Genomic DNA, 17,642 nt, shown 5'->3' with positions numbered 1-17,642 from the left:
GTATCTTTTCATTCTTTTGGTCTCTAGGTGATTATGCAAATCTTTAAATAATGTTATTCTAGTGATAACTGGAAAAAATTTTTCATTGTTTGGCTTAAGATCATACGCTAACAGTGGAGAATGGCAAAGAAAAAAATGCAGTTCACATTATATGGGTCTTTATATTTGCCATGTCAAGTTAATTATGGAATAAATCCTCTCTAATAAATAATATAGGCCAGGCGCGGTGGCTCACACCTGTAATTCCAGCACTTTGGGAGGCCGAGGTGGGCGGATCTCATGAGGTCAAGAGATCGAGACCATCCTGGACAATATGATGAAACAAAAATTAGCTGGGCGTGGTGGTGCACGCCTATAGTCCCAGCTACTCAGGAGGCTGAGGCAGGAGAATAGCTTGAATCCGGGAGGCAGAGGTTGCAGTGAGCCGAGATGGCACCACTACACTCCAGCCTGGCAACAGAGCAAGACTCTGTCTCAATGAATAAATAAATAAATAATATAGCCATAAAATTATATAATTCCATGTTTGTTTTTATTAGTTTATTTAGAATAAATATCTTAAAATAAGTTTTTATACAATCTCATTATTTTTAACTCAGAAAATAATTCAGATAGAAGTTCGGATCTCCACGAAATAACATTTAATTGGTTCATCAAAAAGAGCATACCATCTTTATTAAAACACTGCCATTAATGCTTTTATTTTTGCAGATAGCCAGTGCCAAGCATTTTGCCTCCTCAAAGCAGCAGCTTCTCCTATCTTAAAAAACCTTGTATCCTTGTGTACCCTCCCTACTGCTAATTGGAAATTTGCCACTGTTATTTTTGACCAAACAAGGTTTCTCTTAAAGGAACAAGAAAAAGTAGTAAGTGATGCTGTTCACCAAGGTGAGTGCAAATAAAAGTCACATTATTTAAAAAGATATGTTTAGAAATTATTGTATCAAATTAGTAAAAATTGGGTATAGAAGATTCAGGAATTAGTCATAGATGGTGGCATGACTGTAATTCAGCTTGTGATACCCAGCCAAACCAATACTGGAGGATCAGCTAAGTAGAGAAAAAGGTAAGAAATATCACCTGGCATTACTTCTCAGTGAAGCTCCTAATTGACATATATTACTTGACAGATTCCTATTGCAGAAATTAAATTAACTTTATTATTGTCAGCATATGAACCACTCAGTCTCCTCCCAAAAAAGGAGGTCAAAAACTAGATTAATTAAAGTCAATCCTAGACTTTTTATTTCTGCCAAGATGGAGTAACAGGGACTAGATTTACCCTCCTACCAGAAATAACAACAAAAAAGACAAAGATGAAATACATTAAACCAGTTTTTAAGACCCTGGACATCAGGCAATGAAGAACAGTGGTTCCTGAGAGAGAGGAAATGAGTGAAATGAGCCCTACCATTACCCTAGCTAACTGCCTTGAAAGAATTGGCAGGCTGTGGTGTAGGGAGAGTTACCTGAGGCAGAGCCTGGTAGACAATTTAAGTTGAGGAAACAGGAGGTAAGAGTCCAGGGAGACCAAGACAGATAAGAGTTCAAAATAGAATGTTAGAGAGCAGAGAGCTTCGCACAGAGAGTATAGAATTGTGCAGAGCCTCTCCCTCGAGTATTCAGCAGATGATTGATCAAAGAATATATGTGAGGTGGCCAGGTGCAGTGACTCATGCCTGTAATCCCAGCACTTTGGGAGGCCAAGGCGGGTGGATCATCTGAGGTCAGGAGTTCGAGACCAGCCTAGCCAACATGGTGAAACCCCATCTCTACTAAAAATGCAATAATTAGCCTGGTGTGGTGGCGGGCACCTGTAATCCTGGCTATTTGGGAGGCTGAGGCAGGAGAATCACTTGAACCTGGGAGGCAGAGGTTGCAGTGAGCTGAGATCACACCACTGCGTTCCAGCCTGGGTGACAGAGTGAGACTTCATCTCAAAACAAAAACAAAAACAAACAAACAAACAAAGAATATATGTGAAGAAACTACCTGGAGTTAGAGAAACAAACCATCTGAAAGGACTAGAGGGACTACTATGCTGCATTCACACAGGGCAGGAATAGTGGCTGTTCCCACCAGCTAGATTAGAAAAACTCGTAATTCATAGAGGATTAAGGAGAATACTCAGAAAAATCTTGCCTCAGTAGTGGGGGATAATTATCCCTAGACTTAGCACTGCTCTGAACCTGCCTAACAAATCACAAAGCAATACCCCAAGGATCAAACTATCTCCAAGGAACTTAGTTGCATCTCATCATAAAGCACAAGAGGATTGATATGAATACAAGAATACCCAACAAGGTAACAGTCACAATGTCTGGCATCCAATAAGATCATGAAGTATACAAAGAGGCAGGAAAGTACAATCCATAATGAGAATAATAAATCAAAACAAACCCAGAATCAACAAAGACATTAGAATGACCAGAAAAGGACACTGACACTTCTTATTACTGTTTTCTGTATGTTTGAAAAGTTAGAGACATTTAAAAAGACCTAGATCAAACTTCTAGAGACTAAACTGCAATGCATGAGATGAAAAATATAGTGGATGCGATTAACGGCAGATTAAATATTGCAGAAGAAAAAATTAGTTAACTTGAAAGCACAGTAATAGAAACAATCACTCTGCAAAAACTGTAAAGCATGAAAGAATGAAAAAGAAATAAAAGAAGGCATCAGTAGGCTGTGGAACAACTTAAAGTAGCCTAACATACTGTAATTAGCATTCTCAAAAGAGAGGAGAAAAGAGAGTAAATGGAAAAAATATTTGAAGAAATAATGACTGAAATCTTTCTAAACTTAATGAAAACTACAAACCCACAGATGCAAAAATCTCAATGAACACTTAGTACAAGAGACACAAAGAAGGTCCACATAATCAAATTACTCAAAGCCAATAATAAAAAGAGAACTGTAGGAGGAGCCAGAGGAACAAAAAGACATGCCACACGCAGGAAACAAAGATAAGGGTGACATGAGATTTTTTGACATAAATAATATAAATGCAAAGACAATGAGTAACATTTTGAAAATGCTGAAAGCAAAAAACATCAACCTAGTTTTCTATATTAGACAAAATGAGGACTTCTCTTAGAGCTCTTTCTGTCCACATGGTGGTAATCACTTCTGGGCCTTGGGCTGTTTTAGTCTAAGCCAGTAAATACAAGAAGCGGAAAAAATAGGAAACTCACCACTTGTTTGGTGGCATTTTGAAATCTGGTCTCCTTCCCCAGTCCACTTGCTACCATTTACCTTTTAGAGTTTTCAGATAGCTGTTTCATGTATTCTGTTTTGTGTTTATAGATGTATTCAGTGGAAGAGACAGGGTGGAGTGTACTTACTCCATCTTACCTGGAATCTACTTAATTTATTTTTAAAGTCTGTTTTCTAAATTCATTAAACTTAGATGTCCTATATATTTTTTAAAGGTTAACTCTCTTTTACAAATGAAAAAAAAAAGTTGAATCTAATCTTCTTCCATATAGAGTGCCCAGTCTTTGAGGGGAGCAACATTTTAGTCACCAAAACCGCGAGGTCACAGTAGTAGTACTGAGATAGAATACCTGATCTGAGAGGAAGGTGTTAATCCATAGTTTACTACTTGAATTACCTGAGCCACAGAAAGGCATCAAGATCAACACTCTGGGGAGCTGGCATTCTGGTAATGATTATACTGGATAGAAAAGAACAATTGTCAGCAAACTGGCCTTTATGAAAGAAGACAAGACTTATATAAAATAAAAACTCATGTCTTCTGGATATAGTTTCAGTCCTGTAATTCTCAGGTTTTAAATTAGCTGAATATGGGTTGAGCTTCTAAAGGTTTTGAACATCATTGAGCAGAATGATGATTATTATAAAATATACAGCATAACTATGTATGAAGTATAATAGAGGACAAAAAAGGGACATGGTTTTGGGTATCCAATTGGAACAATATTGCATTAATCCCGTGCAAGTGAATAGTTGTTATACTTAATATTCTTTCATCGGCCCCAGAGTTGAGATAAAACTAAGCCTACAAGTAACGATTAAGTAAACCTAGATTAAAAGAAGTCAGACCATTTCCCACAAGTAGTTTCTTAGTCTGTACTCCATTTTCCAAGCATTTTTACATTTCCAGTTCCCCAAATATGTTTTCTCTGCCCTATTCTCATCTCTTGCAGGTCATGATTGACTTGTTCCCACAAGTCCTTCTAGGGGCTGAATATACTACCCATAATTGGCTTTCCCTCTTAATTCCCTACTACATATTTGCCTTGATCTTCATTGAATAGATCATCAATTTGCAAACTTTTTAGCAGAATTCTTTGTTCAAATAAATTTCATGAGATCCCAATATGTGAAAAAGAAAAGTAGAGCTTCTCTGGTTAAATTGGGGCAGGGGGTCTAGAATCCCATCTTCTTGGTCTCACTTTTATATGCAGAAACATCCAGTCTATCGTCCAAAAAAGCTCTGGAACTAAAGGGAACACAATTAGGCAATAAAGCTGTCCCTGTGAGTTTATCTCTTGTTTGAGTTATACCTTTGAATAAATATTCCTAGGTGTCTACCTCCATCTCAAGGTATTTCTTCATGTTATGATCCTCTACTTTTATCTTAATCAGTTGGCAAGTTATGAATTTATTTTTATTCTTGTTTCATAACTGGGAATCGTTGACTCTTTTTCCCAATAGCAGTAGAAATAACTGAATATTCTTTGGAAGCAACAAGGGCATGAATTCTCAGGTTAGCTGAGTTTAAATGACAGCTCTACCATTTACTTACTCACTGACCTTGGACAGTTACTTAACCTCATTAATACTATTTCCTCATTCATAAAATTTGGATCATAATAAACTTGTCTGATGGGATTATTGTTATAGATTCAATGAAATAGCCAGCTTATATACAGCCTGGCATATAGTAAGCACTCAATAATAAATGTTAGCTCCCATTATTAGGCAGATTCTGATACATATTCTAAAACTGTAATGTATAGTCTATGTTTTAAAATACATTTTTGCTTACTTAGGTACAATTGATGAAAGAGAAATGACTTTCAAGCATGCCGCTCTCTTACATCTTCTGGTAACAATTAGAGATGTCCTTTTAACATGCAGCTTGGACACAGCATTGGGTTGGTGGGGAATATTTTATTTCCTCTTTTCTTCCTATTAAATATTTCATCTGAAATAACTTACTTTTCTGAAAAAGATACACCTTATAAGAAATGATGTAGCCTTCTTTTCTATTATACTAAGCATTACATACATTTTGACATAATTCTAATGAAATATATACATTTTATTCTGCTTGTATTCATTAAAAGAAATTGTCCTTAACACTGTCATCACCTAGAAAAATAGGTTTAGGATTCTCTAATCTAGCAGATTTGATTGTATAATCATTATCATGCATGACTTTTTAATGTGAGATTTGACATTTTGTCATAAACATTTTGGGTCCTCATTGCATTTTTGTGGCTTTGAGTCTTTGCTATGTAAAATATAACTATAAGGAGTAAGATCTTTTCCAATTTCTTTTTTAGTCATGTCTATATTAGTATATGAATTACTTGGGTAATAAAATCAAACCATTTTGAACATATTGGAATTTCTAAGATTTTGGAATTTTTTATAACCTATCAAAATTAAAATGTCTGTCTTACTACATTACTGCTTTAGGCCCCTTATTGCAAGATTATTTAGACTTTTTTTTTTTTTTTGAGACAGAGTTTTGCTTTGTTGCCCAGGTAGGTGTGCAGAGGTGTGATCTCACTGCAACCTGCAACCTCTGCCTCCTGGCTTCATGTCATTCTCCTGCCTCAGCCCCCTAAGAAGCTGGAATACAGGTGCCCGCCACCATGCCTGGCTAATTTTGTATTTTTAGTAGAGACAGGGTTTCACCACGTTGGCCAGGCTGCTGTTGAACTCCTGACCTCAGGTGATCCACCCGCCTTGGCCTCCCAAAGGGCTGGGATTACAAGCGTGAGCCACTACACCCAGCCTAGACTTGTTTAATGATGGTATGTTTATGGAATTATGTTTTATAATTTAGAGTTCCTAGAACCTATTTCAAACATAAAGTAAAAATAAATTTCCTCTGATCTAAGACCCAGATATTTTCTCTTATTTATGATCCAGACATAAATATTATTTTTCTAATCCAAAGTTTTGGTAAATATTGAACAGCAGTGAATCATAAATGTACTCCCTCTAAAGCAGTGGGATCTCAGATATTCTAGATTCTGAAATTCTGTTTTAATATCATGAGTAATAACCAATCTCACTGTTTGTAGAGCTAACAATCTATTATAGAAGCTGAGAAGCACAATGAAGTCAGGTGACTAAATAAAAGGGCATGTGACACTACACACTTATGCTTGTTTAGGTACTGTAAAGTAGGGTTCTTAGCCCCCAATCCTTACTCGTCTGAGGATGGAGACAAGACAACCTGGTCCAGTATCAACATTCAAGTGGTTTAATTGAAGAAGAAAAGAATAGCACCATGTTGGGCTTTCTAAAGATAGCTGTAGTTTAGTAATAATACTTGGCCAAGTGCATAATCTAGACAAGTACAGTATGCTCAATACTTACCAAAGCCTTGGATTAAATAAATAGTATTCATGGGCTGGGTGCCATGGCTCACGCCTGTAATCCCAGCACTTTGGGAGGCTGAGGTGGGCGGATCACCTGAGGTCAGGAGTTCAAAACCAGCCTGGCCAACATGGTGAAACCCTGCCTCTACTAAAAATACAAAAATTAGCCTGGCATGGTGGTGCGCACCTGTAGTCCCAGCTACTCAGGAAGCTGAGGCAGAAGGATCACTTGAACCCGCGACGCGCAGGCTGCAGTGAGCCAAGATTGCGCCATTGCACTCCAGCCTGGGCAAAAAGAGTGAAACTCCGTCTCAAAAAAAAAAAAAAGAAGGGGGGGAGAAAAGAAAGAAATAATATTTATGGAGGTTGGCTTAAACAATATTTATCTTTAAGTAGTGTAGTCTATAATTTACCCTAGTTAAGTGAGACCACTGAGAGCTTTATACTTGGACTGAATTCTTTCTGTTCCTCTAAGACATGCATTTACTAAATCATACTTTGGCATTACTATTTATCTACCTTAAGGAATACCATAAAAGTAAGATTCTTGTTGGAAAACTAACTTCTTAATCTCCAGGTATCCAGCCATATGAATAATGTAGTTGCTTTGGACATTTTTAGTAGAGGGCTTTCTCTTTCCTTTATACCTCTTGAAAGCCAAGATCAAGTTAGGTTGTCCTTTCTTTCTGTCTGTATAATGGCAGAGGAAAAAAAAATCCACGGAGGTCTGGCTGCCAGAATTCTGTGTTTTCTCCTAGCTTCCAGTTTGCTCCCTCTCCCAAGCTGGCAAGGTAGTGAGTTTTAGGTTCAAATAATAGCGTTTCTCTTCTGGGCTTTAACCCAGAAATAAATTCAGTATTTATTATGGAATGTGATAGGTATTACAACAGAGATATATGGTAGTGGCACAAAAGATGGAGACTATTATCCTTAAGATGGATATGTTTTTAAAAAAATAAGTAGAAGTTTGCCAAGTAGATATGGTATAAAAGACTATTCTAGGCAGAATTAAGAGCCCAGAGGAATGTACCAGTGGAAATGTTGCCAACAGTTCCATGTGGTTAGATTGAAGAGGACAAGTTAGAAGGCAAGCAGGAGCTAGGCCTGGAGAAATAAGAAAAAGCCAAATCATGGAGAGCCCTTTAAGCTACACAAAAGAATTTCAGGGATGCTACTGGATTACATTTATTTTTCAAAAGGTTAATTCTCATGGCAATATGGAGAATCAGGGGGAGGTCTGAAGATGAGGCAGAAAGAACGTAAGTCAGTCTCTAAGTTGCCCATCAGTCTAGCAATTTTAATATAAAAATAGAATTTATATGCACACATACATAAAACTTGTACATAGACATTAAATTTTTTAAATTTATTATTTCATTTGTTACCCAAATTTATTATTTCATTTGTTACCCAAATATTCATTAAACACCTGATCTACATAAGTTACCATGCCAGGTGCTCTGGTGGTAACTCTGGTGAAATTCAGCAGAATCACATGGAGAGCTTTTTAGACATAGAAATCATTAGGACATAATCTAGATGTACTGAATATGAACCTTCAAGGATGAATCTATGTTTAAAAATGCCCTTAGTGAGCCTGAATGAGGCACTGCTGTTTTAGCAGCCATATGAATTAAATATGTATAAATACCATATGTTCTACCCTGAAAGAGCTTATAGGCTAAGTGATATACATAAATAAGCAGATATCAAGTACAAAAGTTGTACAGATAAAATACCAAGAAAATTCCACTTAAGTAGCGGTTCAACAGGACTTCCATGTAAATATAGATCCTGGGATTTAGGAAGAGTGCAATAGCATTCAACAAGCCAGGAGGCAGGATAGGTTATATATTTAGAGAGTGTGTAGCATATATTAATGTATATATGCAGCTTAAAAAGAGTATGTGGTACATATTTTTAAGCTTCACTCAGTTTTAAAGTTTTTATTAGTCAGTATCTTTGATCAAAATCAGAAAACAAAGGAAATTTTAACTGTCTCTGCTTTGACTTATTTTCTTTAAGCCTTTTTTACCACGGAGTTTCTTAAAAAACAAATACTTAGACAACTTTTTTCTAATTTTGCTTCAATAGGATATTTGTCGAAGGCAAAAGATATCTACAACAGCATTTTAGGCCCTTATTTGGGTGACATTTGGAGACAGCTGGAGATTGTACAGTTTATTAGGGGGAAAAAGCCTGAAACCAACTACAAGATACAAGAATTGCAATGTCAGATACTCAGTTGGATGCAAAGTCAACAGCAAATTAAGGTTAAGTATTGGAATAAAGCCGGTAAAATAATCAGTTTAAGTAAGAATTGGATGTAAGATACATTTTTGCATTTAACTTTAAAATTATGAAGTAGTCTATACTACTTAGTCCCTTGATGGTTTAGTCCTTGAATAAGGTAACAGAACAGAATCAGACCCATAGAAAGGATGATTTGCATCATTATTCATGTCTCAAATTTAAAAATACTTTACCAGTGTGGGCAACATAGTGAGACCTTGTCTCTAAAAAAAAAATTTTTTAATTAGCCAGGCGTGGTGGTGTGTACCTGTAGTTCTACCTATTAGGGAGACTGAGGTGGGAGGATCTCTTGAGCCCAGGAGGGTGAGGCTGCAGTGAGCCATGATTGTTCCACTGCACTCCAGCCTGGGCAAAAGAGCCAGACCCTGTCTCTAAATAAATAAACAAACTTTAATTTTTATTATGCATAGTTTTCCTATGGATTGGTTCTCCAATTGTCAGAAATTTTGTCTAGTACTTATATAAGTCCATGAACATATACATAATAATAGAACTCAATGATTTATTTTAAAATACCAAGCCAGAATCTCATATGATTCCACCAAAACATTTAGTTTATGCCTTGGATTACATTCACAATTATTTGCTTACCCTACATCAAGCATATAAAGGTTGCATTAATGAAGTTTTAACAGAAATTGCTTTTTAAAATCTTATCAAGCAGAAAAGCATTTCAAATAGTTTACACTAAAAATCCAGATATAAATTGTGGCCTTTTTCTGATTTTTCGTTCTGTGCCTCCTATTTCTTAACTGCAACTTTATAGTTTCTTGGGTAATAACTTTCTTAAGTCATTAAAATAATTTAATCTAAGTGAGAAATTTTAAATTGAAACTGATTTGCTCTCCCACCTCTCCCCCACAAAACTGTAATGGTAAGTAGCAAAATATAGCAGCAGATCACGGGTTTTCTCCAACAAATTTAAAATGTGAGTTGAATTTAACACTAACAGAGACAACCTATGTATTGATAGTCACATATGTAGGGATACTTGAAGAATGCTAAGAATGCCCTACCCCAAAATATTTTCTTCACTGATATTTGATCTTACCAGAATATATTCCTTGAGTTTAAGTATTGACATTTTTTACAACAGAAATATTTGCTTTGTAATCTTATTGTCATTAGTTTCATAGAACCAATTAAAGTTTGTTATTTTGTCACTGTATCAAAACTGTGAAAAAGAATAATCATCCACATATATATGAAATTTTTATTTTTGACTAGGTACTGATTATAATAAGAATGGACTCAGATGGTGAAAAACATTTTCTCATTAAAATTCTTAACAAAATAGAAGGTAGGCAGTTTTAAATTATGCTTCATTTGATAACAAATGCTTGAACTTATAAAAGTGTATTGAGCTAACCAGCTTTTAAAATTAAGACATAATTAACATAGCATGAAATTCACCCTTTGAAAGCGTATAACTCATTGGGATCTAACCAGCTTTTAAATCAGTCTGGACTATAAGTTTGCAGTATAAATACACTACAAGGTGTTTATATGTATTTGTTATTACTAATAATTGACACTTTTATTGATTGCCTACTAGTTGCTAAATAATATTAGCTACTTACAATTCTATGACTAGGTTTTATTAACTCAGTTTTACAAATAAAGAAACTAAAGTTCATGCTAAAGGTGATGTAGCATGCCAAATCTCACAGGTAGTTAGGGAGTCAGGATTTGAACCTAGGACTCTCGTTTTAGTATCATTCTTCAACTCTCAATTCTTCAGTTCTCTTTTCTGTTTTCCTCACTTACTACACTTTTCTACCCACTACTGCCCCTTCTGTCAACCCTTTCCACTTGGTGCTGTAGAATCCATTGCTTGTTATGCAAACTCTTCTCTTTCTTCATCTCCTTTGTCTTAACTGAAGCCCAACTTTCTCCGCATGATACTACTTCCTCTCATATAAAAGCTGATAATTTTCTCTACATATATATACCTCATAGAGATGAGAAAACCATTTCTTGCTTTCCATTATCATTTTCAAAACATTATTCCTCCACCTTTGAGGCTGTGCCATATTGCCATACCATTCTCTACCACTTATCATCTACTAACCACCTGGTCATTTCCCATCATCCATGGACAATTGTGTACCTAGCTCATGGTGTTCTTTACACTTCTAGTCCTGTCATTATTCTAGGTGTCTTTAATGTTTCTAATGTGAATGATTCATTCAACACCCTGGCCTTATAGTTTCACTGGCCTCCACAACAAAAATTATATTCATCTTCAGTTCCTTGGCTATTCCATTGAACTTGTGATAATGCAGAACTGTCCTACCTCTGAACTTTAAATTCTGATACATTGCTCTTTGTCTATACCTATAGCTCTTTCATGATCTTCAACATCTTAGAGATCTATAATCCATTAGCTACTTTTTTGTTTCATCTCCTTTTCTTTCCAGACTCAGTGATTTGACCCATCACTTTAATCAGTCTTATGCATCTATTGTACTTTTCATTTAAACCTCAACCCTGAATCAATCAATTCATTTAACTTCTCTATTCCTACACCTGAGATGCTGAGCACTATTGGAGAGAATCACATAGTCATATAGATTGGTACTACTACAAACTCACAAACTCATGCCCTCTAAATTTACCTGGGCTCTTAAGACGTCTTAACAATCTTTTTATATATTCTTAGTTCCACTCCTATTTTCTGAATGACTATACAAAAAACCCCTACTATATTACCCATCCTTTCATTTTTTGGAAGGGAATTGTGCCTTCTAATTTTCATTAATCATTTAAGTATCCTCCTCAGTTTCCTTCCCTACCATTGTTGTAGAAAAACCGGGCTCTTGTCACATGACCAGAAAAGATTAGGCTCGCAGACACTTTGAAGAGTAAGGAGCAGAATTTATTTGGTAAAAAAGAAAAAACTCAGCAAAGCGAGAGGGGTTCCTGTTAATAGACCCCCATCTAACAGATTGAATCTCAGGTTACCACACAGGAAGAGGACAGGACAGGATCCTCCCTCCTGCAAGTGGCAGGAACTTCCCAAGGCCTCATCCTGTCTTCCCAGTGCGCAGGTGTGCATTATTCAGAAAGAATCAATCAAGAAAGGATGGGCTTCATCCAGGACCAGCAGTCTGGTTTTTCAGCCTTCAGGCTGCTTTAGGCTTGAAGGAGGGGTTTCTCCGGGGGACCATTGGCTGCCTCCTGTCTCTATCACCATTTACAGACTTACCACTTACCTGCATTTCTCTCTGTTCTTTATCCTTTCCTCTTTTCTCTATAGAAATGAACCTCCCTTTGAAGACCAATCTTTCCCTTGTGCTTTGGATACCATCTCCTCCTGCAGTCTCAAGCACTTTGTTCCATCAGTTATTTCCTAGCCCAACCTTTCTCTCTAATTACTCTTTTCCTTAATGTTTAAGCCCTTCAGTCTTAAAAATAAAATAAAACACCACTGTCAACCTATGTCACCCTTTGGTTACCGTTTCTCTTCCCTCTATAAGCTGCATCTTTTGCCATCTTCATCTCCGAAAATAGTTCTTTACTCTTACCTTACCAAACTATCATGCTGTTTCATATCTCTATGCCTTTATACCTCTTGTTCCTGCTATAAGAATATTCTTCCCCCTTTGTTAGGAAGCTAACTCCTACACATTTTTAAAAAATTAATTAAAACATTTGTTCAGGAAGGCTTGATTTCAATGCTTTTCCTCTGTGCTCTCAGGCCATTATGTGCATACTTCTAAGGCACCACTTCCCACCCCAGGCTATAAGGGTGTTATCACCCTTAGAAATGATCCTCTTATCTGTTTTCCTCACTAAAATGTCTGCTTTTGGGGGATTCAGATCATACCCTAATTTTTATTCCCAGCACTCAGGAAAATGCCCACAACATAGAAGGCACTTGATAAAAGTTTATTGAACAAATGAATGTGCCAATTGGTGCCTCTCTATATACCTAGTACACACTAAAACTAGTGAAAAAGACTGAACTGAAATATACAAATATAGCCACATAGATCCGCTCATCGGTGCAGGAAGTTAACTAATATTTTAAATTATGGTAATGTGAGAATGGAAAGGTCTCTCAAGCAGAGTCTTATAAGGTGCTATTTCTTGACGAAGTTATCATGTATCTAGAGTCCAGATTTGTAAACTTGGATCTTATTATTTCATTCAGTTTTCCAATCCTGGGAAGATGATTTGTATCCACCAAATTCATAAGATCCTTACTAGTACCAAAATGTTAGAGCAATAGTTAACAGTTATGGGGCTGAGACTACCACAGTTGTCTGTAATCAGGGTAATTGGAAACATTTTTTTTAAAAATCAGCAAAGTGCTGAGCAATGTTTGCACTATAAAAGAAAGGGACTTGGATAACCAAAGGAATGTTTTTGTGAAGAACCTGAGGAAATATGCCTGCTCCACAGAGAAGAATATTTAAACCTACTCAGTGGGACACCTTCTCCTTTGATGTTACTGAAGATACACTGACAGATTTTTTTTAGTTTTAGTTTTTGTGGGAACATAGTAGGTGTATAAATTTTTGGGGCACGAGATGTTTTGATACAGGCATGCAATGTGAAATAAGCCCATTATGGAGAATCCCCTCCATCCCCTCAAGCATTTATCCTTTGAGTTACAGACAACTCAGTTACACTTTTTACTTTAAAATGTACAATTAAGTTATTACTGACTATAGTCACCCTTATTGACAGATTATTACTCTGTATTGCATATCTGGGTTTCATGCTGAATACTCCTGTCTCTTTTGGCATTCAGGATTATGTAATCAATGAGCTTGTTCTCTTCATTTCAACAAGGTCTACTGACACAAAAATTTTGAGTCTATAAACTGGAAGATGTTTTTACTCTTTTTCAAAATGGCAATTATCTTCAGTTTCTGGAAGCAAGGCTTTTTTTTTCTGCCTAGTGTTGGAAAGTAAAAACGTAGTTCTGTTTTCTATGCGTTTGTAAGATCTAGTACTGCACTTACCAAGTAATTAATCTGCTTTGGGATCATAGCGAATGCAATCATTTAAGCAGATTAGGTTTGTTTGTTTTTTGTTTTGTTTTGTTTTTTTGAGTTTCACTCTTGTTGCCCAGGCTGGAGTGCAATGGCACCATCTCGGCTTACTGCAACCTCTGCCTCCCAGATTCAAGCCATTCTCCTGCCTTACCCTCCCGGGTAGCTGGAATTACAGGCCTGCGCCACCATGCCCAGCTAATTTTGTATTTTTTTAGTAGAGACAGGGCTTCGCCATGTTGGCCAGGCTAGTCTCGAACTCCTGACCTCAGGTGATCCACCCATCTCGGCCTCCCAAAGTGCTGGGATTACAGGCATGAGCCACTGCACACAGCCAGATTAGGTTTTAAATAGAAGAATCACCTTACGAATTATAAAAGAGAAATAGTACTCACTTCTTATCACTACCAAAACTATTGTCATGTCAAGTAAAGTTATATGAAATTATTAACCATTACTCTCATTATTATTATATCACACCTTCGTCAACTTTATGGTTGAAAAAATACACTAATAGAGTATATAATTTATTTGAACTAGAATTAGCCATTCTTGAATCAATTATGTCTACCAAAAATAAATTGTGTGGATGGGTACAGAATATTTTGAAATTTATTATATTTTGTTTAAACATTAGTAAAATAAGAAATTTAAAGTATGAGAAGCAAGAGTGAATCTAAGAAACAGTTCCCAATAAGTGTTCTGCTTCTAAATACTCAGTAGAAAGAGAATAAAGGCATTCCTATTACACTGAAATACAGTCTCTTATTTAGTTATGTACTTAAATTTTTGGCTAGAGAACAAAGATAAAATCCACCCTGATATTTAGCAAAACAAAATTAACTGCACAGGATTGGTGAGTGTTTAATCTGCTTACTTTAAAATTAAGTTTCTATGGGGTGTGGTGGCTCGTGCCTGTAATCTCAGCACTTTGGGAGGCTGAGGTGGGGGTTCACTTGAGGTCAGGAGTTTAAGACCAGCCTGACCAACATGGTGAAACCCTGTCTCTACTAAAAATACAAAAATTGGCTGGGCGTGGTGGCAGGCACTTGTCATCCCAGCTTCTTGGGAGGCTGAGGCAGGAGAATTCTTTCAACCCAGGAGGCGGAAGTTGCAGTGAGCCAAGATCGCACCACAGAACTCCAGCCTGGGCGACAGAGCGAGGCTCTGTCTCAAAAAAAAAAAAAAAAAAAATTAAAAATTAACAAAAATAAGTTTTTAATCAATATTATTATTTTATATAATAAATTTAGAATTACCATGCTCTATGTATACACAAAAGAGAAATATTGGTTATGGTTCAAAGTTTCTGATATGCTAAACTTAGAAAAATAATCTAGCAAATTGTATTTTAAGCAGTTTTGTTATTCACAGATTTTTAATTCATTTTTATGGTAGTGAAATATATGACATACCAAAAATATGTATCTGAACAAGACACTGAAAAAAATTATTCTTTTTTCCAACAGGTTTAACACTGACTGTCCTTCATTCAAATGAAAGAAAAGATTTTCTGGAATCTGAAGGTGTTTTAAAGGGGTAAAAATTCATTCCTTCATCTGTGAGGAACAAACGTACCAGTTTCACAGGAAAAGCAAAATCTTCCTAGAAGTTAACTTTAAAAATTTAACAAAATCTGAAATTAAGCAATGCCTCTACCCTCTTCCTGAAAAAATGCTTTACATAGGGCACTTTGATTCTGATAATTGTCCTGTGTATTATATGTTATTGGTGTCTAGAAATTTAATTCAATCTTATTTTAATATCCCCAAATAATAATAAGAATATTGTTATTGTAGTACAGAAGTGCCTATTAAGAGTATATTTGTACCAGTTTCTTTGCTCAGCATTGTTTTTTACATCTTCTTTCTTCAGGGTTCTCCTTCCTGAAGTATATCCTTTAGAAATTCTTTCAGTAAGGGCCTACTAATAATAAATCAAGTGTTGAATTGTGTAAAACTCTTTATTTTGCCTCATCTTACATAGAAATTATTTTTTTCAAATATTGGGATCCAAATAATTTAAAAAATGTAAATCAAATAGAAGCCCATAAAAACTGGACATAGGTACTTTTTAACTTCTAGATTGCTCTAGATAGCAGCAATAGAGAATTTTAATTATAGTAGGTGGTATGTTTTATGAGATTTGAAAATGTTTATGAGATTTTATGAGAAAAGAAAGCTAAATTTATGATATTTAAGTGTCCATCTTTTTTGTTGTTGTTAAATCATTTATGAAGCCCATTAAGAAAAAAAAATCCCATTTTAAAGTTGCCACATAATATCCTATTATGTAATTATCTAAGATTAAGACCTTATATTTGTAAGAAAATGAGATTGATTTTTCATGCTGATTTCTCTTATTGATACTACTCAGGTAATAAAATCAGGCTGTCTCCCATTTGAGGATATGAAATAGGTTACAGGTTTTTATATCCTGGTATAAAATATATGATCATTAAGAAGAAAAATATAAAGAAATTAACACAATTGAAGAGCAAATCAACAGAAAACGCACCAGTGCCTTTCTAAGATGAGGCATAGATTAGAGAAGGATAGAACAGCCAGAAAACAGTCATCTTTTAATAGTTCAACCAAATAATAACACAAGTATAATGCCATTTTCTTGGCTCTCTTTTGTCTTTAGTACAAGTTCCTGTGTAGTTGTACATAATCAATATATTGGAGCAGATTTCCCCTGGAGTAAGTTCTCATTTGTGGTGGAATACAATTATGTGGAAGACTCTTGTTGGACTAAACACTGCAAAGAGTTGAATATTCCTTACACGGCCTTTAAAGTGATTGTTCCAGACACAGTTTTAGAAAGTAAGAATATAAACCAAAATCCTTTTTTTGCTTTATTAGAATGAAAATTTTCTATTTTTTGTTTATGATTTATAGATAAAAATAAGCTGTGACATTAGAAGCCTTGAGTTCAACCTCTAACCCCACCACTACCTGTGTGACCTGGGGTAGTCCTTTAACTGTCTCTTACCTCGTAGTCCTCATTTGTAAAGTAAGCTTTACTAATTATATGTTTTCATTCCTTTATCTAACTTCTAAATTTTACTTATAATAGCACAATTTTATTACATTTATATCCAATCTTAATCTGATAGCTTTTATGCAATAGTATTTTTATTGATTTTTAGGGGACAATTGTGTAATAGTATGCTAACTGATTCAGAAAATTTTAATGTGTAAAACAAATTATCTACAAATACTCAGAAGAAAGTCTAAACCACTTCATATATCACTTTATTTCTTTGTATTTGTCAGTCATGACTAAGGCTGTGAATTCTTAGATCCATAAATCTGATACATTTTGAGTATAAAATGCACTCAATGTGAGAGTGCATCTCTCTCAGTACTTGCCATCAATTATTTTCTATTCACCTCAAATATAAGTGGGAAGTCTAAATAGATTCTGAGACATTCCAACTCATTTCTAAAAATACGGTCACCATAATGGTTTATTTGGAATTGATCTTGTGTAACTATTCTTTTATAAATTACCTGTGTATATCTTTTGACCATGTATCTATTGAGGTATTTATTCTTTTCTTATTGATCTGTAAAATGTTTTCCCTATGGGTTATTGCACATAATTTAAAATCTTTATGTAAATCAGTATATATTTAATACAGCACATGCCCAATATATACTTAAGTGAATAAAGCAAGTTTCAACATTTCAGGTAGAGAATGACCCTATTTTTTCTCTTTATTGAAGTGAGTGTA

At 35.4% G+C, this 17,642-nt stretch overlaps 1 protein-coding gene across 6 annotated transcripts in view; it reads left to right on the top strand.

Annotated features, from left to right (window-relative positions):
* SHOC1 (shortage in chiasmata 1) overlaps window positions 1-17,642 on the top strand; it is a 113,981-nt gene that overhangs the window by 77,307 nt on the left and 19,032 nt on the right. For all 6 annotated transcript variants that reach the window (XM_055350397.2, XM_063696993.1, XM_031014181.3 and 3 more), the window contains 6 exons: window positions 712-888; window positions 5,022-5,126; window positions 8,682-8,860; window positions 10,128-10,200; window positions 15,373-15,442; window positions 16,550-16,728. In XM_055350397.2, coding sequence (XP_055206372.2) covers window positions 712-888; window positions 5,022-5,126; window positions 8,682-8,860; window positions 10,128-10,200; window positions 15,373-15,442; window positions 16,550-16,728 — 783 coding nt within the window. The remainder of the gene's footprint in view (window positions 1-711; window positions 889-5,021; window positions 5,127-8,681; window positions 8,861-10,127; window positions 10,201-15,372; window positions 15,443-16,549; window positions 16,729-17,642) is intronic.

Source organism: Gorilla gorilla, chromosome 13 (genome assembly GCF_029281585.2).
Source record: "Gorilla gorilla gorilla isolate KB3781 chromosome 13, NHGRI_mGorGor1-v2.1_pri, whole genome shotgun sequence".
Taxonomy (NCBI): domain Eukaryota; kingdom Metazoa; phylum Chordata; class Mammalia; order Primates; family Hominidae; genus Gorilla; species Gorilla gorilla.
This window is presented reverse-complemented; position numbering and strand designations above follow the sequence as displayed.